The sequence below is a fragment of the Carcharhinus amblyrhynchos genome, chromosome 8 (genome assembly GCF_965287045.1).
Source record: "Carcharhinus amblyrhynchos chromosome 8, sCarAmb.v2.hapA, whole genome shotgun sequence".
Taxonomy (NCBI): domain Eukaryota; kingdom Metazoa; phylum Chordata; class Chondrichthyes; order Carcharhiniformes; family Carcharhinidae; genus Carcharhinus; species Carcharhinus amblyrhynchos.
In genome coordinates, this window is record NC_137331.1 from 105862666 (window position 1) to 105886477 (window position 23812).

Here is a 23812-nt window from a genome sequence, read left to right on the forward strand (position 1 = left end):
TGATAAAGGAGGGTAGGAGAAGCTATGAAGCTGGGCTAGCACTTAATATAAAAAAGGATAGCAAGAGTTTTTATAAATATATAAAAAGGAAGAGGCTGGCTAGGGTGAACGTTGGTCCTTTAGAGGATGAGAAAGGGGAGCTAGTGGTAGGGGATGGGGATATGGCTAAGGTCTTGAATAACTTTTTTGTTTCTGTCTTCACGGAGGAGGACGTGAATAATTTGCCGGGTGTTAGCGATGGAAAGGTGGTAGGACTGGAGGGTCTTAATGACATTACTGTTACTAGAGAGGTGGTGCTCGACAGACTGGAGGGGCTGATTGTGGACAAGTCCCCAGGACCGGATGGAATGCATCCGAGGGTTCTGAAAGAAATGGCGGAGGTGATAGTGGATGCCTTGGTGGTTATTTTCCAGACGTCGCTGGATTCCGGGGAAGTGCCGGAAGATTGGAAAACGGCTAATGTTACGCCGTTGTTTAAGAAGGGTGCCAGGCAAAAGGCGGGGAATTATAGGCCGGTTAGTTTAACGTCTGTGGTAGGTAAAATGTTAGAATCCGTCATTAAGGAGGAAATTGCGAGGCATCTTGAAGGGAATTGCTTGATAGGGCAGACGCAACACGGTTTCATTAAAGGGAAGTCGTGTCTGACAAATTTACTGGAGTTCTATGAGGACGTGTCTAGGGCGGTGGATAGAGGAGAGCCGGTGGATGTGGTCTTTCTGGATTTTCAGAAGGCGTTTGACAAGGTACCTCACAAGAGGTTATTGCAGAAGGTCAGGGGACATGGAGTTGGGGGTAGGGTGTTAGCGTGGATTAGAGGATTGGTTGTCAAATAGGAGGCAGAGAGTGGGGGTCAATGGGTGCTATTCGGATTGGCGGATGGTGACTAGTGGGGTGCCCCAGGGGTCGGTGCTGGGGCCTCAGCTATTTACCATTTATATAGATGATCTGGAGGAGGGGACCGAGTGTATGGTGTCGAAATTTGCTGATGACACCAAGACTGGGGGAAAGGCAAATTGTGCGGAGGGTGTGGAGAGTCTGCAGAAGGATCTAGATAGGCTGGGCGAATGGGCCAGGAAATGGCAAATGGAATTTAATGTTGGCAAGTGTGAGGTGGTCCGCTTTGGTAGGAAGAATGGTAGGAAGGACTATTACTTACGTGGCGAAAAACTGCAGCAGGCGACGGTGCAGAGGGACCGCGGGGTACTTGTGCATGAGTCGCAAAAACCCAGCTTGCAGGTGCAGCAGGTGGTCAGGAAGGCGAATGGGATGCTGGCCTTCATAGCGAGGGGGATTGAATATAAAAGTAGGGAGGTCTTGCTGCAGCTGTATAGGGCATTGGTGAGGCCGCAGCTGGAGTACTGTGTGCAGTTTTGGGCACTGCACCTGCGCAAGGATATTTTGGCCTTGGAGGGAGTGCAGAGGAGGTTTACTAGGCTGATGCCAGAGTTGAGGGGGTTGAGCTATGAGGAGAGGCTGAATAAACTAGGCTTGTACTTGTTAGAGTTTAGAAGAATGAGGGGAGATTTCATTGAGACATATAAGATGATGAATGGGATGGATAGGATAGAGGTGGAGAGACTCTTCCCGCTCAAAAAAGACAGTAGGACTAGGGGGCACAGCCTCAAGATAAAGGGGAGGCGGTTTAGAACGGAGTTGAGGAGGAACTTCTTCACTCAAAGGGTGGTGAATCTCTGGAATTCTCTGCCCGTTGAAGTGGTGGAGGCTGTCTCGCTAAATATTTTTAAGACGCGGGTTGATGGGTTCTTGATAAGAGAGGGGATTAAGGGTTATGGGGAGAGGGCGGGAAAGTGGAACTGAGCCACGACAGATCAGCCATGATCTTATTGAATGGCGGGGCAGGCTCGAAGGGCTAGATGGCCTACTCCTGCTCCTATTTCTTATGTTCTTATGTTCTTATGTAAATACATTGCTTCTCTGTTGCTCACTTTTCCAAGGGGTTTATGGTAGGTAAAGCACAGAGTACATTTGTGACCTGCTGTTCAGAGTTGTATGCAGAGCACAATCGTCTCATCAGAGAATTTGATATTCATTCCAATTTATTCTGGCCCACACACTCAGTAGGGAGTTGCAATATGCTCTTAATGTGATGCTCTGCTTTGCTGCTTTATTCACCTGGAACTGCACCTCCTGCACAGTTTACAGTAAATCATTCTGATTCACTACAGAACAGCTGGATTCTAAACTAGTGCTTGGTGTCTCTATACATAGATGGGGCTGGTGGCCCAGTACAATCCCTTCTGTACAGCAGCAACCAAGCAGGACTTGTTTCTCAAACAGCAAATTTGCCCAAGCGCTGACCGTAATTGTGATTTATTATTGCCATATTTTGAGCATTATCTTTCCTGTACCTACCAAAACTGCACCTGCCTCTTTAGCTGCAAAAAAAATTCAACAGCACTTTTTGAGTTGCAGTTAATTGCACATTAAGTGCAATTTTGAGCAAATCAATCTTGTAACTAGTATATTTCCTAGGGGCAACATAATCCAGCCCACACAAAAAGGACTAAATCAACCAGGTACTTATCATAGAATCTTTGCTCAATACATGTGCCAAACATCAATAAACTCAAGTGAATGGTTATTATGCAAAACCTGGATGATTAACGGTGTATTGCAAAATGATATTCAAACAAAGCACTGTCTTTGAAGGATACAGGTCTTTTTTGTCAAGCACTTCCTTCAATGTAAAATCAGTGAACAAAGAACAGTACAGCACAGGAAACAGGCCCTTCAGTGGTTGAAATGTCCACCAGTACAGCTTTTCCTGATGAAGGAAGAAAATGCACGTGCAGCCTTTGCAATTGTTGATGTCTAATAACATCTACTGTTGTGGACGGAAGTAAGAGAGATGGCCATTAAGAAAGATTTGAGAGGATGTTTGGACAACGAGAAATTAAACTCAGTCTTGAGTGGGGACATTTAGGGAGGGGGGATGAAACAGGTTTTTTTTTCCTATTGCTTGGTTTTGTGGTTCCTTCACAAGGCCCATGGAAACAGAAGTTGAATTGCATTCCGGACGAGTGGATTCACTAATCAACAGTTCCTCTACACTTAAGCTAAACAGAATCATCGGGAAGTTGGCACAAAAACTCTGGGACATGGGTACAATTTGTTAAAGGCAAATCGTGTTTTAACCAACTTGCTTGAGTTCATTGATGAGGGTAATGAGCTGGCCGTAGTCTAAACAGACTTTGAAAAGGCATTGATAATGTGTCACAAAGGCTGATCAAAGTGGCGGTGCTTGGATACAAAGTCCAATGAATGAAACAGTAATAGTGATCATTGGTTATTTCATACAGGAGGTAGATATACTGGGGGTTCCCTCGGCTTTGGTATTTTCCTGGTAAAGATTAATGACCTAGACCTGGTTTACACAAAGCTCAATTTCAACATTTACGCAAGACAGAGCTTGGAAAGTTTGTGAATTGCAAGGAAGATATTGATGGACTTTGAGGACGCTCTTTCTTTCTATTGCGTATCTTCACACTCATACCATTTTGTATCCCCTTGGGTGAATAGTGGGGGAAGAATTTCTGAGCTGATTATCAGCCCATTGAATTCTGGGCACTAGAATTTTTACCTACTGTATTCCAATAACAAAGTGAACGCTTTAGAGAAATAATGCAGGCCGGAGTGGTTAGATAGATATCTTGTCAAAGCTGTGATTGTCACTTTTGGAAAAGCGAATGTTTGATAGAGGTGCTCAAAATCATGAGGGGCAGAGTTGTTGGAGAGAAACTGTTCCCATTGGTGGGAGAATCAGTAAACAGATGGGACACAGATTGATTGGCAAACAATGCAAATGGCAACATGAACAATATTATTTCAACCGAGAAGAGGTCAGGATCTGGAATAGGCCACCTGGTAGAGGCAGATTCAGTTGTGGCTTTCGAAAGGGAATTGGCTAAACACCTGAACATAGAAAAGTTGGAAGGATATGGGGAAGAATGGGGGACTGGCACTTGCAGAGAGCTGGCATAGATTTGATGGGCTGAATTACTTCCTTTTATGCTGTAACCAGTCTGTGATTCAGACCTTTGCTGCACACTGAGATTTAAAGTAAAAGTCTGCCTATTATAATGTGAATGCTTGGTATTTGTGACATTTTAATACCTGTTTTTTAATGCTTATCATTTTAGTGACATTGAGCTTAACTATTATTCAATAAGTTGCTGGCCCCACTGTGATATCCAACTTCAGTTCAAATTTTCAAGGATGAAGTGGTGTGATTAATTTTTGTATTTTCCTCTTGGCTTTAATTTTGTTTACTTTAAACTTGAATACTTATAGTTCAGTTGGGTAGCAGATTCCACTATATTCAAAACCTTCTTGGAAAAAGGCACTCATTTCATCTCTTGATGTTCAATATTGGCATTAAGGACTTCAATAGTATAATGCAGAATTTGGCAGAGTAATAACAATGGCCAATTATGCCCCTTTGAAAATATATTTACTTTCATCCTATCGGTCATGGACATACCAAGCACCTTCAATTTGTGGGATTTTATTTAGCTTACAACGCACATAATGCGTGCAGATAAAAGGTAAAACAGAATTTAAGAGTGATTTTAAGAGCCTATCATTGTCATGTTTGACCAAATATAATAGAGGCTTGGGAAAATTTGAGTGGAACAGAGATAATGGAATTAGTTCACGTTTGCTTTCATCTTTTTTTTTGATTTGCCTTCACAAGGAGATTGCGACCAATAAGCTTCTTTAACCCATAAATCTCAGCCTTCCAGAATATTAGAATTTCAAAGACCGTGTGTGGTACACAGCCTGGAAGCATTATAAACTGTGAGGAGGACAGTTTAAGACATCAAAAGCACATAAGTTGGTAGAATGGGCAATTAGGAAGCTGATGAGGATTGAGGCAGAGAACTGAGAGGTGATTCGTTTTGGTAGGAAAACATTGAGGGGCAGTGTGGCATAAGGAGTGCAAGTCCATAAGATGTGCAGGAGCAGAAAATCGTGAGTATATATGTGTGTAGATCATTAAAGGTGACAACACAGGTGCAGAGAGCAGTAAATAAAGCAAATACAATCCTGGACTTTATTAAAAGGGGCATAGATTACAAGAGCAAGGAGATTATTCTGAAACAAAAGCAGGAAGTGCTGGAAAATCTCAGCAGTTCTGACAATGTCTGTGGAGAGAGAACAGAGTTAATGGCCAGTATTTTACAACTTCGCTTGGGCAAGGCTCGTAAAATCCTGCTCAAGGACAACAGAGAATTCCGTTCTGCAAGCCTCACCTGCCCCGATTCTGGGGCAGTTTGAGAAGGTAAAATTCCAGCCAATGTTTTGAGCCTGATCATCTGGACTTGAAATGTTGGCTCTATTCTCTCTCCACAGGTGTTGTCAGACCTGCTAAGATTTTCCAGCCTTTCCTGCTTTTGTTCTAGATTCCAACATCCGCAATAATATGCTTTTATCTTGGAGGTGATGCTGAACTTGTGATAAGACATGAGTTAGACTTTAGTTGGAATATAGTGTGCAGTTCTGGACATCATACAATAGGAGGAATGTGAACATTAAGTCTACAAGATTATGATGGGCATGGACAGAGTAGATAGTCAGAAGCTTGTTCCTAGGGTGGAAGAGGTTTATAGGAATGATTCCAGGACTGAGAAACTTCAATTTTGAGGATAGATTGGAAAAGTTGGGGCTGTCCTCCTCGGAAGGAGAAGGCCAAGAGGAGATCTGATAAAGGTATTCAAAATCCAGAGAGGACTGTTAAGAGGAGAAAGGGAAAAGTATTTCATGTTCGTGAAAGGATTGAGAACCAGAGGCACAAATTTCGTGATTTGCAAAACAAAAACAAATGTGATATGAGAAAAACTTTTCATATCGCATATCGTGAGTGGTTCAGGCCTGGGAGTGTGGTAGAGGAAGGTTCCACTGAGGCATTTAAAAGGGCATTAGATGATTGTGCAGAGGTATGAAGAAAAGGCAGGGAAATGATACCAAGATGCTTGTTTGGAGAGCTGATGGAGACACAATGGGCCAAATATCTCTTTTTGCAGTGTAACAATTCTGTGATACTGGAATGCTGATTTTCATTTCAAAATGTGATTGTTTTAAAATGATTTTATTGTCTTGGCCTCAATCATTCTTGGCAACTCATTCTAGTTTCTGGAAATCTTCAGTGTAGAAGAAAATTAACAGATTTAGGTTGTAAACTTTTCATTCAGAATCTTGAATATGTGCCCTCTTATTGAGTATCTGAATGGGTTTGATTTCTTTAATATGTATGTCATATACCTCTAAAATCTCAATATAGGCTGAAGACTCAACGTTTATTAGATTGTTCCTCAGGGGTCTGACTAGAGTGTTCACCACATGCATTCTTTGGGGACAGGGTTCTACGCAACTTGGTTTTTGCTGTACATTTCTTTGCACTTGTGGAGTCTCCATCACTTTGCTGTTAGCCACTTGTCCCCAGGATAAATATAAACGGGTACGATATAATTGGGATTACGGAGACATGACTGCAGGTTGACTAAGGGTGAGAATTGAATGTCCCAGGATATTCAATATTTAGGAAGGACAAGCATAAAGGAAAATATGTGAGTGGCACTGCTGGTTAAAGAAGAAATTAACACAATAGTGAGAGAGGATATTGGCTCTAATAACGTAGAGTTTGTATGGGTAGAGTTGAGAAATACCAAGGGGCAAAAAACATTAATGAGTATCATATATAGACCCTCAAACTGCAGTGATGATGTTTGGAATGGTATTAAACATGAGATTCGTGATGCATGTGATAAGAGGATATCGGTGATCATGGATGATTTTAATCTGCACATAGATTGGGCAAATCAAATTAGCCACAATGCCATAATGGAGGAATTTTTGGAGTGTATATGGGATAGTTGTCTTGACCAATATGTGGAGGAGCCAACTAGAGAGCAGGCCAGCTTAGACTGGGTACTGTGTAATGAGAAGAGAATCGTTGCTAATCTAGCTGTACGAGACGCTTGGGGATGAGCGACCATAACACGCTAGAAATTTTTATCAAGATGGAGAGTGAAGTAGTTGATTCGGAGACTAGGGTGCTGAATCTTAATAAAGGAAACCATGAGGATATGAGGCATGAGTTGGCCTTGATAGACTGGGGAGACTTACTTAAAGGGATGATAGTGGATAGACAATGGCAAAAACTCAAGGAGTGCATGGGGAACTGCAGCAACTGTTTATTCCTGTCTGGACAAGAGCAAAATGGGTAAAAGGGCCAATCCATGGCTTACAAAGGAAATTAGAGAGCGTATCCAATCTAAGGAAGAAGCAAACAGATTGGCCAAGAAAAATACTAGGTCTGAGGATTGGGAGGAGTTTAGAATTCAGCAAAGGAGGACAGGGATTGATTAAGAAGGGGGTAAATACAGTACGAAAGTAAGCTTGCAGGGAACATAAAGACTGACACAAAGAGTTTCTATAGATACTTGAAGAGAGAGAGGTTGGTGAAGACAAATGTAGATCCCCTGCAGGCAGAAATGGGGGAATGTATAATGGGGGCAACGAAATGGCCAAATAACTGAACACATACTTGGGTTTTGTCTTCACAAAAAAGAACACAAATCAGATGCCAGAAATGTTTGAGAATGCAAGATTTAGTGAGAGGAAAGAACTGAATGAGATCAATATTAGTGAAGAAATGGTGCTGGGAAAATTGATAGGATTGAAAGCGGATAAATCCCCAAGGCCTAATAATCTACATCCCAAAGTACTTAAGGAAGTGGCTCTCGAAACAACTGATGCATTGGTAGTTACCTTCCAAGATTCTATAGACTCTGGAACAACCCCTGCAGATTGGAGGGTAGCTAATGTTACTCTAATATTCAAAAAGAAAGTAGAGAGAAAATAGGGAATTAAAGGTCCATAAGCTTAACGTTGGTAGTGGGGAAAATTCTCGAAACTATTATCAAGGACTTTATAGCAGAGCATTTAGAAAGCAGTGGCAGGATCAGACAGAGTCAGCATGGATTTATGAAGAGGAAATCATGCTTGACAAATCTGTTGGAATCCTTCGAAGAGGTAACAGAGTTGACGAGGGGCAACCAGTAGATATGGTATGTTTGGATTTTCACAAAGCATTTGACAAAGTCCTGTACAAGAGATTATCATAAAGATTAAAGCATATATGTTTGGAGGAAGTGTATTGAGATGGATAGAAAACTGGTTTGTAGAGAGGAAATAAAGATTAGGAATTAATGGATGTTTTTCAAATTGGCAGGCAGTAACTAATGGGGTGCCACAGGGATCGGTGCTAGAACCCCAGCTATTCACAATATATATTAATGATTTGGATGAGGGGACAAGATGTAACATCTCAAAGTTTCCAAATGATACCAAGTTGGATGGGAGGGTAAACTGTGATGAGGATGTAGAGATCCTTTAGAATGACCTGAATAGGTTGGGTGAGTGGGCAAGTCAATGGCAGATGCACTATAATTTGGATAAATGTGGGGTTTTTCACTTTGGAAGCAAAAAAAAGGCAGATTATTACCTGAATGGCTGCAAATTGCGAGAGGGGATTGTGCCGTGGGACCTGGGTGTCCTTGTGCACCAGTCACTGAAGGTAAGCATGCAGATACAGCAGGTGATAAAGAAAGAAAATGGCATGTTGACCTTCATTGTGAGAGGTTTTGAGCACAGGAGCATGGCTGTGTTGTTGCAACTATACAGGGCCTTGGTGATGCCACACCTAAAACATTGTGTGCCGTTTTGGTCTCCTTTTCTGAGGAAGGATGTTCTTGCTCTCGAGGGAGTGCAGCGAAGGTTTACCAGGCTGATTGCTGGAATGACGGGACTGATGTATGAGGAGAGATGAGGTTAGGATTGTTTTCACTGGAGTTCAGATGAATGAGGGGGGAATCTCATGGAACCTTATAAAATTCTAACATGTCTAGACAGGATAGATGCAGGGAGGATGTTCCCGATGGTGGGGGAGGCCAGAACCAGGCGTCTGAGGATTCAGGGTAGACGACTTAGGATGGAGGTGAGGAGACATTTCTCCATCCAAAGTGGAGAGCCTGTGGAATTAATTGCCACAGGAAGTGGTTGATGCCAAAACATTGAATGTATTCAAGAGGTGGCTGGATATAGCACTTAGGGCAAATGCGATCAAAGGTTATGGGGAGAAAGCAGGATTAGACTAATGAGTTGGATGATCAGCCATGATCTTAATGAATGGCAGAGTATGCTCAAAGGAGCAAATAGCCTCCTACTATTCCTATTTTCTATGTTTCTATGTTAAGATTACTTGAGGGTGGGCTTACTGCATGTGTTCCATATTCAACAAGGTGAAAATTAGCTCGCACTGAAGTTCTTGATGATTTGGTGACTCCAATAAGCTAATGACGGCATGGTGGGCACAGTGGTTAACACTGCTAGCTCACATCTGACGGAGACCCAGGTTCAGTTCCCAGCTTGGGTCACTGCCTGTGTGGAGTCTGCATGGGTTTCCTCTGGGTGCTTTGGTTTCCTTCCACAGACGTGCTGATTAGGTGCATTGGCCACGCTAAATTCTTCTTTAGTGAATCCAAACAGGCACCAGAGTGTGGCGACTAGGGGATTTTCACAGTAATTTCATTGCAGTGTGAAAAGTAAGCCTACTTGTGACAATAATACATAAACTAAACTTAAGAATGGGAGAGATTCCTGGTTAACCATTAGATGGAAAATAATTGGAGCCTCTATGTCACTATCCATAATTTTAGTTAGGCTGCAAAAAGCATTTTAAAATTGTTTGACTCTCCATCCTAAAGGGATGGATTTAGGACCTGTCTCCTTGCCCTGTCCACAGTGGAAATCACGGGCACTATGGTCGTACCTTCAGGTAGAGAATTGAAAAAGATAATTGTGTTCACAGATTCACTGAAATCCAAAGCACTACCTTCATTTAGAAAAGTTGCATTTTCAACCCCATTTGGATTTTTAATACATAAGTAGTAACAGTGCATTTACTGACTATCTCTCTGTTCACTTTTTATTCAATGCTTAGATTCCTTCAAAATCCATTGTGTTCTAATTATTTCACCATTAACACTTAATTGTGTTTGTCATATTACTCGACTATAATGCATTTTATGACTTCTGAAATATCCCAATAATTACTAATGTCATTAATGTTTTTCCTTTGTCTAAGAAGTGTAGCAAGAATAATCCAGGTAATTACAGGCCAGTAAGCCTGTAGTCAATGATAGGGAAATTATTGGAGAGGATTCTTCGAGACAGGATTTACACCCACTTGGAAACAAGTGGACATATTAACAAGAGGCAACATGGTTTTGTGAAAGGGAAGTTGTGTTCCACTAACTTGATCGAGTTTTTCGAGGAAGTGACAAAGATGACTGATGAGAGTAGGGCAGTGGATGTTATCAACATGGACTTCAGTAAGGCCTTTGACAAGGTCCCTCATGGCAGAAGGTAAAGTCACATGGGATCAAAGGTGAGCTGGCAAGGTGAATACAGAAATGGCTTGCTCATTGAAGACAAATGGTAGTAGTGGAAGGGTGCATTTCTGAATGGAGGGCTGTGACAACTGGCATTGCTCAGGCATCGGTGCTGGGACCTTTGCTGTTTATAATATATATAAATGATATGGAGGGAAATGAAACTGGTTTGATTAGCAAGTTTGCAGACGACACAAAAGTTGGTGGATTTGCGGATAGTGATGAGGACCATCAAAGGATACAGCAGGGTATAGATTGGTTGGAGACTTGGCCAGAGAGATGGCAGATAGAGTTTAATCTAGACAAATGTGAGGTAATGCATTTTGGAAGGTTTAATACAGATAGGAAATAATACAGTAAATGGCAAAACCCTTAAGAGCATTGATAGGTAGAGGAATCTGGGTGTACAGTCACACAGATCACTGAAAGTGTCAATGCAGGTGGGGAAGGTAGTCAAGAAGGCATATGGCAGGCTTGCCTTTATTGGCCGGGGCATTGAGTTTGAAAATTGGCAAGACATGTTGCAGCTTTATAGAACCTTATTTAGGCCGCACTTGGAAAGTAATGTTCAATTCTGGTCGCCACGCTATCAAAAGGATTTGGAGGCTTTGGAGAGGGTACAGAAAATACTTAACAGGATGTTGCTTGGTATGTAGGGCATTAGCTATGAGGAGAGGTTGGAGAAAATTGGTTTGTTCTCACTGGAGCGACAAAGGTTGCGGGGCGACCTGATAAAAGTCTACAAGATTATGAAGGACATGGACAGAATGGATTGTCAAAGGCTTTTTCCCAGGGTGGAAGAGTCAATTACTAGGGGGGATAGATTTAAGGTGTGAGGGCAAGGTTTAAAGGAGATGCACAAGGCAAGTTTTTTTACACAGAGGGTGATGGGTGTCTGGAACTTGCTGCTGGGGGAGGTGGTGGAAGCAGATATAATGGTGACTTTTAAGGGGCATCTTGACAAGTACATGAATAGGATGAGAATGGAGGGATGTGGTCCCTCGAAGGGTAGGTGGTTTTAGTTCAGCTGGGCAGCATGGTCGGTGCAGACTCGGAGAGCCGAAGGGCCTGTTCCTGTACTGTAATTTGTTCTTTGTTCTTATCAACATCTTTTGCAGTTTCCACACAGCAAATGTAATAAAAATGAGAAGGCCATTGGTTTAATTTATTTCTCTCCAACTGTACTCTTATTTTAACACACTGCCCATGAACTGAAATGTTTGCTTTCCATTAAACTTTGAGAGAGGTTGGTTCAACTCAAATATTGCAAAATGGATTTGATAGGAATTTGCAATTTGTGGTTCATAAATATGATGTAATGTTTGGCTGTATGTTAATCTTCGCACAGTGAACAACCCAATGTCCTGGGGGTTATCATTGACCAGAAACTGAGCTGGATTAACCATATAAATATGTCCTACAGTGAGTAGCTCACTTACGGACTCCTCAAAGCCTGTCGACCATCTACAAGGTGCAAGTCAGCAGTATGATGCACCTGCACCACATGGACTGCAGTGGTTCAAGAAAGCAGGAATGCAGTGATTTTACATTTTCATCATTGAAAAGCATTTTCAGGCATTGGAAAGGGTGCAGAGGAGATTTACCAGGCTGTTGCCTGGTATGGTGTGAAGGTCTTGAGGAAAGGCTGAGGGACTTGAGGTTGTTTTCGTTAGAAGAAGGTTAAGAGGTGACTTAATAGAGGCATATAAGGTGATCAGAGAATTAGTTGGATGAACATTGTGAACCTTTTTCCTCAGATGGAGATGGCTAGCACAAGGGGGCATAGCTTTAAATTGAGGGGTGACAGAAAAAGGACAGATGTCGGAGGTAGGCTCTTTACTCGGAGAGTAGTAAGAGCATGCCCTGCCTGCAACAGTAGTGGATTCACCAACATTAAGGGCATTTAAATGGTCGTTGGATAAACATATGAATGGTATTGGAATAGTGTAGGTTAGATGGGCTTTAGATTGGTTTCACAGGTCGGCGCAACATCGAGGGCCGAAGGGCCGGTGCTGCTCTGTGTTCTATCTTTGCAAGATCCTTGATATTTGTAATTAACGTTGTATTTTAACAATGTGTCATGAAGCCATTCCCCAGAATTGATATCTGAAGACTGAATCATTTGTATGACATTCAATAGTTTGGTGCCTGTCAGTGTGGTTTCAGAGAAACTGACAATAAGCAGTGAGCCTCAGGGGAGGCGATAGCCTAGTGGTGTTATCGCTAGATTATTAATCCAGAAATCCAGCTAATGTTCTGGGGACCTGCCACGGCAGATGGCGAAATTTGAACTCAATATAAAAAATGTCTGGGAACTAAGAATTTACTGATGACCATAAAACCATTTTTGATTATTTAAAAAAAAAGCCATCTGGTTCACTGATGTCCTTTTTAGGCAAGGAAATCTGCTGTTCTTACCTGGTCTGGCTCACATGTGACCCCAGAGCCACAGCAAATGCCCTTGGGCAACTAGGGATGGGCAATAAATGCAGGGCAACTAGTGGCACCCGCGAATGAATTAAAGAAAGTGAATTTTTCCTCTTCCAATACCTAATGTTGAATTAGAGACTCATGCTATTTCTAAATCTGTCTCAGAACCACACATTTCTCTCGTATTTTCCAGCGATTTGTAACCCATGCTTGGAATTCCATAATTGTGTTCTTGATATAACTCGGCATCTTCCCTCTGAATGTTTTTACTTTGTTGCCGCTGCTGACTGACTTCTCTTTTTAAATTTCAGGATTTTTTTTGCTTTATTCTAGTATGTGAATGCGGGTGTGGAAATTAGGTTGTTTTTTTAAAAGTTTGTTTGTTGTAATATAATTTGATACATTTCCAGAGTTTTGTGAAGGACAAAACCTTTAGTTGTCTCCCATTGTTATGGTTTTCAGTTTAAGTATTGTTTATTTTTTTAAAAAATTAACTTGTATTTATGATTAAAAGCACTGCAATCCTGAGAGCGAAGTATGTTTCTAATATCTCCCTTGACCTGTCTTTTTATCTATCCATTTTCAGAGGTGTGTTCTTCAGCCTTCTATTCACACAGCCAAGATGTCGTATGGGGCTATCGATGGCAGCAGCTTCAGTGGACGCAATCCTTTTGGAGGGCCTTCCAGGCAAGGGTATCAACCTCTAGGTAAATCTCTCTGTTTGATAACCTTTCAAAGAATACTTCATGGATATGTTTCTGGTTGTCAATCAACTCCACAAGTACCTGACGCTTTAAGTGAGTGTCTGGAGCACTTGCAAGCTGCAACATTTTCTACCATAATCAGAATATCCTGTCAATTCAACCTTGAAGCAAGTTCAAAGCTATGCTGCTCTACATCTGACACACAGACATTGCCAGGAGGCACCATTTCATGGAGCTATTGCTACGTTTCTCATATTACTAACGTGCCTTTTAGAGTTTAGTTTATGCACTTATTTGCATGACACAAAAGCACCTGTCCTCATTAGTGTAACCTGCTGAGGAGGGGCAGGCCACAGGAAATGAGTTTTCTAAGCTCCTCCAGGCACTGCAGGATTGACAATGGCTGATACAAACACCAACTACAAGAGTCAAAACCTCTTGGTGCCTTCTGGCTGTGGGCAGGCCGAGTGTTTAGACTGTTCACGTGAACCAATTATTTTGATTCCTGTTTGTTGACTATTTGAAATTTTCCTAGATATTGTGCAGTTCTGAAGCCAGAAATAATATTTGCAAATTATGGAAACATTATTTTGGTCAGTCCATGGAACAGCCTCCTGTACAAAATATCAGCAGCAGATCCTATGGTATTGATGTAAAGTTATTTCACAAAATATTTTGGATTTCGATGTTTCATTGATTTGAGACATGGGGCCAGATTTGACCAATTGGAGGCTAAGTGCTGGATCTGGATGTAAAACGGATCCAAACGTGGAATCCTCATTCCAGCGTGCCCATACGCTTTTTGACGGCTCCAGTCTGGTCCACGTTATGGGGCGGGGCTTAGTGCCGCCGGAACGATCGGAGCTCTGAATTGTGCATGCGCAGTTGGTTAAAAAAAACTGAAACAGCACGCCCGAGTGCGAAAGACAAAACAGAGATCGGGGGGAGGGGAGACGATGAGCCACAATTGGACCCCCATGGGAGGCAGATGCCCCCTGATCAGACCCTCCCTGGGAGGCAGCCGCCCCTCCCCCAGGAGGCAGGCCCCCCTTGGTAGAGCACATCCCCAACCTACCTGGATTGCTGCCCTCCCTCCACCATCCTTCTGACCTGCACTCGTTGATGTGGAGATGCTGACGTTGGACTGGGGTAAACACAGTAAGAAGTCTCACAACACCAGGACAAAGTCCTGTCGGAGTTTAACCTGGTGTTGTAAGACTTCTTACTGCAGTCATTGGACAGCCTGCAACACCTTCCTGGCCTTCCGCTGGCGTCTGCTGGAAGTCAAATCAGGTGTCGGTAAAGGCGCGATCGGCTCGGTTTTGGGTGCAAATTTCGTTACTGGCTCAACGCCCGAATTTGCTGTGATAGCGCAAATGTTTGGTAAAATTGGGCCCATGATCACATTCTTGAGGAGGTCCAACGGTTCTCCAAGCACTGTACCACTGAGGATGTTCTTTGCCATTTGCCCAGTCTATTATAGACTAATTGATAGTGATCGATTGCAATGGCGAGTCAGTAACTCCAATATTGTTGTGTCATGCAGTGGTCTGGTAGTAGAAATGAAGTAGATGGACATTAATCTTTTTTGTGACAGTTTCTCTGTTGTGATTGTCATGGGATCAATCGCACATTCCACGGAGCTAATAGTTTTGTTACATTTCTCCATAATTTTTATACTATCAATCATGTAATCTTGAGGATATATTGGATCTGTTCAAATTGTTTATAGGACATTGACAGTAACCTACTCTGATTTATATGTAGATGAAAGTGGGAGGCCATTTGATCTTTTTTGTCTGTAATTTTATTACTTTTGTGGCATTAGCTTTCTTCATTCTCGTGTGGAATGAGGACATGGCTGGAAAAGACAGCATTTATTGCCCATCCCTAACGGACACTGAAAAGGTGATGGTGAGCTGTTGCTTTGTACCATTGCAGTCCATGATGTAGGTACACCCACAGTGCTGTTAGATAGGAAGTTCCAGGAGTGGCTGTGGAACTGATTAACTTTCTTTCTTTCGTTTGTTTGAACAAAAAGCAAATCAATAAAGTTGAATGATTTTGCTCAATGTAATGGATGGCTGTGTTGGAGATTGGAACAGTTTTCTTTGCTTTGCACCAGTTTCCATATCGGGCACTCACATTCCAGATGTAACGTGTGGTAAGTGCCAAATATAATCGCCAAAAACCTCTGACCTTGTACATGGCTGGGATTCTGTCTGGTGGTTTGGCTATAAATCCACATTCTCCATCCTCACTTGCAGAGAGGCAGGCACGGATGAGATTGGAAAATACTGTGCAATGTTTTTGAAAGTTGCACAAATTCACGCCCGAGGAACACCTCTTTATTGATGGTTTTTTGAGCTTTCCATTGTAAATTTCAGATGATTATCAAAAGGTAGAATACAATGGATCTTGGAAAAAAAGCAGGAAATTGTTGGAATCACAACATATCAGGCAATATCTTTGGCAAAGGGAAAATGGAATTTATCATTTCAAATACAGCCTTTTATCAGAATTGCAAGATATTGCAAATCAGTAACCTTGTGAGCAGGATGAGAGTGAGGTGAAACTGATAAGAAGACCACATACAGAAATAAGAAGGCCAGTAAAGTGATTAGGAAGAGAACAGGACATGCTTAAAAAACAGAAATGAGAATGACACAAGACAAAATGAGATTGGATAAGAAAACTAAAGGGGTAAGAAGTGCAAATGAGGCAACATCAAAAATGACAGATTCTTATATCCCAAGGCACTTCACAGGAGCATTATCAAACAAAACATGACACTCGGCAGTACGGTGGTGCAGTGGTTAACACCACTCCCTCACAACGCCAGGAACTTGGGTTCAAATTCAGCCTCAGGCGACTGTCTGTGTGGAGTTTTCACATTCTCCCCGGGTCTGCGTGGGTTTCCTCTGGGTGCTCCGGCTTTCTCCCACAATCCAGAGATGTGCGGATTAGGTTGATTGACCATAATAAGTTAACCCCAGTGTCAGGGGGATTAGCATGGTAAATATGTGGTGTTACAGGGCCTGGGTGTTGCAGACTCGAGAGGCCAAATGGCCGCCTCCTGCGATGTCGAGATTCTATGAGTCACTTAAGAACATATTAGTTAAGACAACAAAAAGCTTGGTCAAAGAGATAGGTTTGAAAGAGCGTCTTAAAGGAGGAATGTGAGATAGAGACACAGAGTTATAGAAAGGTATTCCATAGCTTATGGCTTCAGTTGTGCAGGACACTAGTGAGACCACAACAGGAGGACTGTGTACAATAATAGTCCCCTTATTTAAGGAAGAATGTGGATGCATCCATAGCCGCTCAGAGATGGTTTTACAATACTAATAATAGGAATCAACAGGCTATCTTATGAGGAAGGATTGAACAATCTAGACTTCTGTCTGCTGGAATTTAGAAGAGTTAAGAGATGACTTGATTAAAACGTATCAGCTTCCAAGAGATATTGATAGAATGGATGCAGAGAGGCAGTTTCCTTTTGTGGGAGAGTCTTGAACGGTGGGTCACTGTTTCAAAATGAGTCACACATTTAGGACCGAGGTGATAATTTTTTTCTGAAAGTAGTGTGTTTTTGGCAGTGAAATGGCAGTGGAAGAAACTCAGCTAACATTCTGGGGACCTGGGTTCAAATCTCGCCATGGCACATGGTAGAATTTGAATTCAATGAAAAAAATCTGGAATTAAGAATCTACTGATGACCATGAATCCATTGTCGATTGTCAGAAAAATCCATCTGGTTCACTAATGTCCTTTAGGGAAGGAAACTTCCCGTCCTTACCCAGTCTGGCCTACATGTGACTCCAGAACCCCAGCAGTGTGGTTGACTCTTAACTGCCCTCCCGAGGGTGACTAGTGATGGTCAATAAATACTGACCAGCCAGCGATGGCCATGTCCCATAAATAAATTTTTAAAAATGTAGTGCGGGCGATCTTACTGGCTCAACATGCTGGTCGAACATCATGGCGAGCCAGCTGTTAAGATCGCAAGAGGAGAAAAACTGGGTTTGCACCCTATTTCTTACCTCTTGATCTTACCGGCCCTGATCTGCTGGTGTAATGAGGGAACCTGGGCGTGAGGCTTATTTGAATATGTACAATTTGATTTTAATATTATTAGTGAGCTCAAAGTCCAATTGTCTGGCTCACTTGCCTTAATGGCCTTGGTGATCATCCTACAGGTGATGGTCACATATGACTCCCAGCAATGGGGGGGACACCAGATGTGATGGCCTTACCGGTGGAACCTGGGGCCATTGAGGTGGGTCGTCAGGAGTAGGAATGGGCATTGTCCCTTGGGAGCTGGCACCCAGGCACTGCCTGCCTGGCATCCTGATAATGTCCACTGGGAATCCTGGCACTGCCCACCAGGCAGTACCAAGCAGCGGGGCCTGTGGGCAGGGTGGAAGTAATGTGGTGCAGGGGAGGCGGTGTGTGGAGGCTGCGCAATCTGTACCGGGGATCAGCAAGGCAGCGATTGATTGGGTGGGGGTGAAGGGGGTTGGCAATCAACCAGGGGTGGGGGAATCGGGGGCGGTGGTCGGCCAGGTATGGGTTGGGGTTCTGCAGAGATGATGATCGGACAAAAGTGCACAATTGGGGATGGTGGTTGATTGGGGGGCGGGGGGTTGAATGAGCTGACATTCAGTGGGGGTGGGGGAATGACAAGCTCCCAGCATACTGTGAACTCTTGACACAGTGTGCGGAGGGATCAAGGCGCATGTGCAATAGCACACTCTGTCAATCAGCAACTGGTTTCCTCGGGTGAATAGACTCAGTTCCTTCCCCCTATTTTGTCTTTTTTTAACTAAGTGCCATAAGATTTGACTTTTTTCCCTCACTGAAAAAACATGTCTGAAACTCTCCTGTTTTCACATTAGTTTGGCACTTGGAATATTTTTTGATAAGACTGCGCTTACAGTCTACGAATATTTTCAAAGCAGAGTTAGATAGATTCTTGATAAACAAGGGACTCGAAGGTTACTGGAGGTAGGCGGGAGGTTACAGCTGGATCCGCTATTATTGAATGATGGAGCAGGCTTGAAGAGCCGAGTGACGACCACCACCACCACACACCCCCCCACCCGCTTCAGTTATATATGTTTGCACGTCCACTGAAATGTGGTAGAAGGATTAGAACTTGACTTTGGACTTCTATCAAAAATGACTGTTGTCATTAGGTTGAATGAATTTAGTAGTGGATGCGGATTTCCTCCACAGTTGAGCTTTATGAAGCTAAGACTATTCAGTTCCTCATCAGAAGTGCTTTATTTCCAACTTCCATGCATACTGTGCTAAAATGAGTGCCCACTACTCTACTCTAACTCAATTCTTTCCTTTTATGATACAGTCTTTCTTTCATACCTAAGCGCACACTTTTCAAATCTTTCCTTAATTTGGAATCCTCTTTACACTATCTTATGTGTCTGACTCATCCGTTCATTGTGTTCTGCACTCTGATATTTTCCTCGAACCTTGTTAACCAGAACTGAGTTTCACAATCAGGAGATGCCCAGCTCGAAAACATTCTATCATTCCAACACAACTGCCTTAGGTAAATACCTTATTGCTTTTACAGAATGGCTCAGCAAGACGTTCACTTTATTGATTGTTGCTCACATATCGACGGGAGCTGTTGAATCTATAATTTTTCGTTTATCTCTTTTGGCCCCTGTTAGCCAATTCAATACTGTTCGTTAAGTGTGTCTCATAATCTTCAGTGGTGTAAAACATTGCGTCTTTTCCATTGTCTTCTGCCTAAGAGTAGTAGTTCACATTTCTCTATTAATTTTCATCTGGTTTAGTATTGTTCACATGCATATTTTTTCAATCTAGGAACTTCCATACAAGTGGCATAGTGGTGAGCACTGCTGCCTGACAGCACCTGGGCTCAATTCCCGGCTTGGGTCACTGTCTGTGTGGCATTTGCACATTTTCCCCTTGTCTGTGTAGGTTTCCTCCGGGTGCTCTGATTTCCTCCCACAGTCTGAAAGATGTGCTAGTTAGGTGCATTGACCCAAACAGTGGCAACTAAAGGAATTTCACATTAACTTCATTGCAATGTTAGTTTAATAATAAATAAACTTTAATTTTAGACGTATTCCCATATCAAAGTGGACTGTCATTCACTTTTCCTCTTTCCTCTCTCAAACTTATTTGTTATCATCTGAAAATTGCTTACAATAATTAAACCCCCCCACCACCACCCCACACCCACCTGTCCAAATGCAGCCTATTCAATCCTCTAATCCTCCTCAAAGTCATTTCCCAGCTGAGATCCAGAACTCAACTGAAGGTCTAGGTCCATCGCTGAAGATGTCTTCGTCAGCCTAGCTGTATTGCTGATAATACCCACCGCTTTGTGTGTGGCTGCTGGTATTGTCAGTCAGAGGTCAGAGCTCTGACGCAGGTCACGCTTCTGGAAAGCTTGCCTCTTAACAACTAAATAATCGGATGAAAAATGAAATGGAGTGGACTGGCCAATTCAAGGGTGGTCATGTCCTGAACCTTTCAGCCCGATCCTTAGCATATGAACAAGCTAAATGTGTCCCAGGCATATTTTTGGTGAATCCTGTCCAAGCAGGAGCATAACCTCTTGAGAGCTACCTGGTTAGCTTCTGCTTGAGGACTCCTTATCGTTGAAAGGGCATGGTATAAGCAATTTTCATGACAGAACTCTGAATTTCTCTTAAATATTCAATAAACAGAAAATCTTGGAAATATTCAGCATGTCAGGCAGTGTGTGTGGAGAGTTAAAGATCGAATGGACTGGATGTAATGCACTCCCCCTTGGGTTCCAAGAGGAGATTGTTCTGTTTGTAGGGGACCATAGAATTGGGTACCATGCCCCAGACACCATCCCTCCGTCAAGAGGTTCCGTTGGGGATTAAAACTGTGGTGGAAGAGGTCCATGACATTTGTTCAGGCTGGCAACCTTACAAGTCCCCTGTGCCCATTAAAGGCCTTCCCAAGGTCTTCACAACCCTGCAGCCCCCACTCATTTGTTTCTCCCCGACTCCAACCCCCTACTCCATCACCTTCCTTGCTGGGGTCAGGCTGACTGGCCCTGGCATTTAATTCCCCTCTCCCCAACCCACTCCCTCATATACTTATTACATTTGTCCATTTGTCCCCATCAACAATTGCCTTTGGGAGCAAATGTACCCTTAGCGTCAGTCGTCACTCCGAGCCATTAAATGGCAGAAGGGCAAGTCCACTAAGTATCAATGGGTCCTCTGATTGCTATTCAGCAAACTCCTGATTTATCTAGCTGGTGACATATGTTACCTTGACTGACACAATAGAACAATGTGTGGTGATGTTGGGATATGCTTGTCCTAGCCATCTGAAGTCAAGGTCAATATGTTAGAATTTCACAACCATTTACTCTAAAGGGATATTAAATGTCTTAATATTCCTGTTCACCACACTTGAACCTGAAAGCTGATCTCTCCAAAGAGACTGAGAATGAATCTCGGTGATTTTCTATCAATAGTGCAGGCAGTATGCAAGGCTCTAAGTTAACCACTGCATTTCCATAATGAAAACAAAATACTGCACTTGCAAGAAATCTGAAATAAAACAGAAAATGCTGGATAAATTCAGCAGACCTAGCAGCATCAGTGGAGAGAGAAGCACGGTTAACTGTTCAGTAAACCTGAAACATTAACTCTCCCTCCACAAATACTGCCAGACCTACTGAGTTTATCCAACATCCTTTGTTTTACTGCATTTCCATGTCTTTGTGTATATAAAAAAAAATTGAGGCTGACTGACCTCGACCTGTCTGTACTTCCTAGCAAACCGCATTTTAGTAGTAATTATGGATCTTTCAAAGTGGAAACCCCAAAACATTCCTTTGAAAAGATTTGGAAGCATTTCTGTGTTTTGTTTTTCGGGACAATTGATGCTTTGTATGTTGCCTTCACTGAGCAGAACAGATATCTCATCAGTTCCAAAGAAATTTATAGCATAGAAGGAAGTGATCCAAGCTACCATGTTTTTGGCTTTTGTTTGAGCACCAATTAATCTCACTGCCTTCTTCAACTGCTTCAATTGTTTATCTCCTCTCCCTTCGGAGATGCAATGAACTTTGCTTCAATTACTTGTATGTGCGTATACTATGGAATGAATTATTCGTGAGTGAAATCAAATTGATTGAATTGTGAAACAATGGGGGTTGTATTCCAGGTCAGTAATTCAAACATGACTCTGCAAGGGGCCCGGGAGGAGATTGTCAAGGAAGTTGATGATTGAGGCCATCTCTGAGACCTTCACCCATTTACAAAGGGCCGATATGAGTACCCACGGCTCCGGCTGACAGCCAGACCCACAGTGAAAGAGAGGGGCGGGACCTCGAAACAAAGCCTTGTAAATGATACAAATTACCCCCTTGCAGTCCATTGGATCCACTGGGCTCCTTTTCCAAATACACTGCTGTTCTATGTTCTATGGTCACCCTTGCCTGCTGCCAAGGGATTCACTGCCATTCCATACACAAATTCCAGCCAATTCAGGGGTCCTGTGCTCCAGCTGGAAAATCCAAATGGTGTGTGTGAAAAATGCCCTCAATTGATATCCCTTGCTGCTGGAGGTAGGAACAAAACGGCAGTCCTGAAGGTTGGCTGAGAGCCAGGAAGTGCTGCAATCCCCCTGCCAAATGCACCTCTGCCAAACACACTTCAGCCTTGCGATGAAAATTCAGCCCAGTTTTTCTCAGTTTTATTTTCACAAGCAGAGGGAAAGGTTTGCTAATCAGTTTTGTGATTTTGTTTTAAAGGCTACAGTTTGCATAATTTCTCACATTATTCAAAACCTTGCTGACTTGAAGTGGTATGAATATTTCAGATCAGGACACTGGTACATGAAAACATGAGCACTGACATGAGCTGATCTTAATAAATCAATGAAAGAAGTGGCAGTAATAATCAGCAAGCAGTAAATGTCTGGCAGATCACGTTTATTGGTTTTAGGCTAATAAAATGGGTGGCACAGTGGTTAGCACTGCTACTTGACATCTCCAGGGATTGAATTCGAGTCCAACCTTGGGTGCCTGTCTGTGTGGAATTTGCACATTCTCCCCGTGTTGACATGAGTTTCCTCTGGGTGGTCCTGTTTCCCCCCACATTTCAAAGATGTACAGGTTCAGTTGATTGGCCAAGGTAAATTGCCCTTTTGTGTACCAAGATGTATGGGTTAGGGGGATTAGCAAAGTAAATATGTGGGGTTACAAGGATAGGGTAGGTGGTAAACCTGGGCAAGATGCTTTATCGGAGAGTTGGTGCAGACTTGATGGGCTGAACGACCTCATTCTGCGCTTCAGGGATTCTATTTTGTTCTACGTTGGTTGGCCCAAGCAGTACATATCTTAGGGTGGAGACAAGGATCAAGGATGAGTGAAGCTTTCCCTGACAATCATTCTGAGAGAAATACTCAGCCCTGTTCAGTTCAAGACCCACATTTTAAAACAGGGGGAGGAAAAAAAATCAAAGAAGTTGCATGTACACACCACCAGTCATGACCACAGGAACTCCCAAAGCACTTAACAGCTACTTGAATACTTTGAAAGATTTGTCCTATTGTAACATCAACTTGTATACAGCATATATGTAGACAGCACTGAGATGATGACGAGATAATCTGGTTTTGTAATATTGGCCGAAGGATGAAAATTGCTCGGGACAACAGGAAAACACCTTTCTGCTTCAATTGTGCCCCTGGATCCATCTAAGAGAACAGGCTGGACCTTGGATTAACATCTCATTCAGAAGATGGCACCTCCGAGATTGCAACACTCCGGCACTACTCCATTGAAGTACCAGCCGGTCCCTAGAATTCAGACCACAACCTGAGACCAAAACCACAACCATGTGACTCAGGTGAGAGGGCCTATTTCCAGTGAAGGACAAAATGGTGCATTTCCTTAATTGGGCAGTGGAATATCTGTTTACCACCAACATAAGCAACCAAGATGGATATAATGTGGACAACCCTGACTGAAAAGCCTTCTTGATGATTTTTTTCTATGTGACTGATTAAAATTGGAAATGACATTACTTCTGGTGTCATTTTGTAAAATCATTTTCAGGAAGCACCAAAATAGTGAACATTTTTCATTGTTAACACGATAAGCGACTCTCAAAAGAACAGACAGATGAATTCACTGACCAGGTATCAGAGGCTATA

At 42.7% G+C, this 23812-nt stretch overlaps 1 protein-coding gene across 4 annotated transcripts in view; it reads left to right on the forward strand.

Annotated features, from left to right (window-relative positions):
- Positions 1-23812, forward strand: part of tsnare1 (T-SNARE Domain Containing 1) — a 735823-nt gene that overhangs the window by 149629 nt on the left and 562382 nt on the right. For all 4 annotated transcript variants that reach the window (XM_080194990.1, XM_080194988.1, XM_080194987.1 and 1 more), the window contains one exon: positions 13492-13612. In XM_080194990.1, the coding sequence (XP_080051116.1) occupies positions 13528-13612 (85 nt within the window). In that variant the 5' untranslated portion in view covers positions 13492-13527. The remainder of the gene's footprint in view (positions 1-13491; positions 13613-23812) is intronic.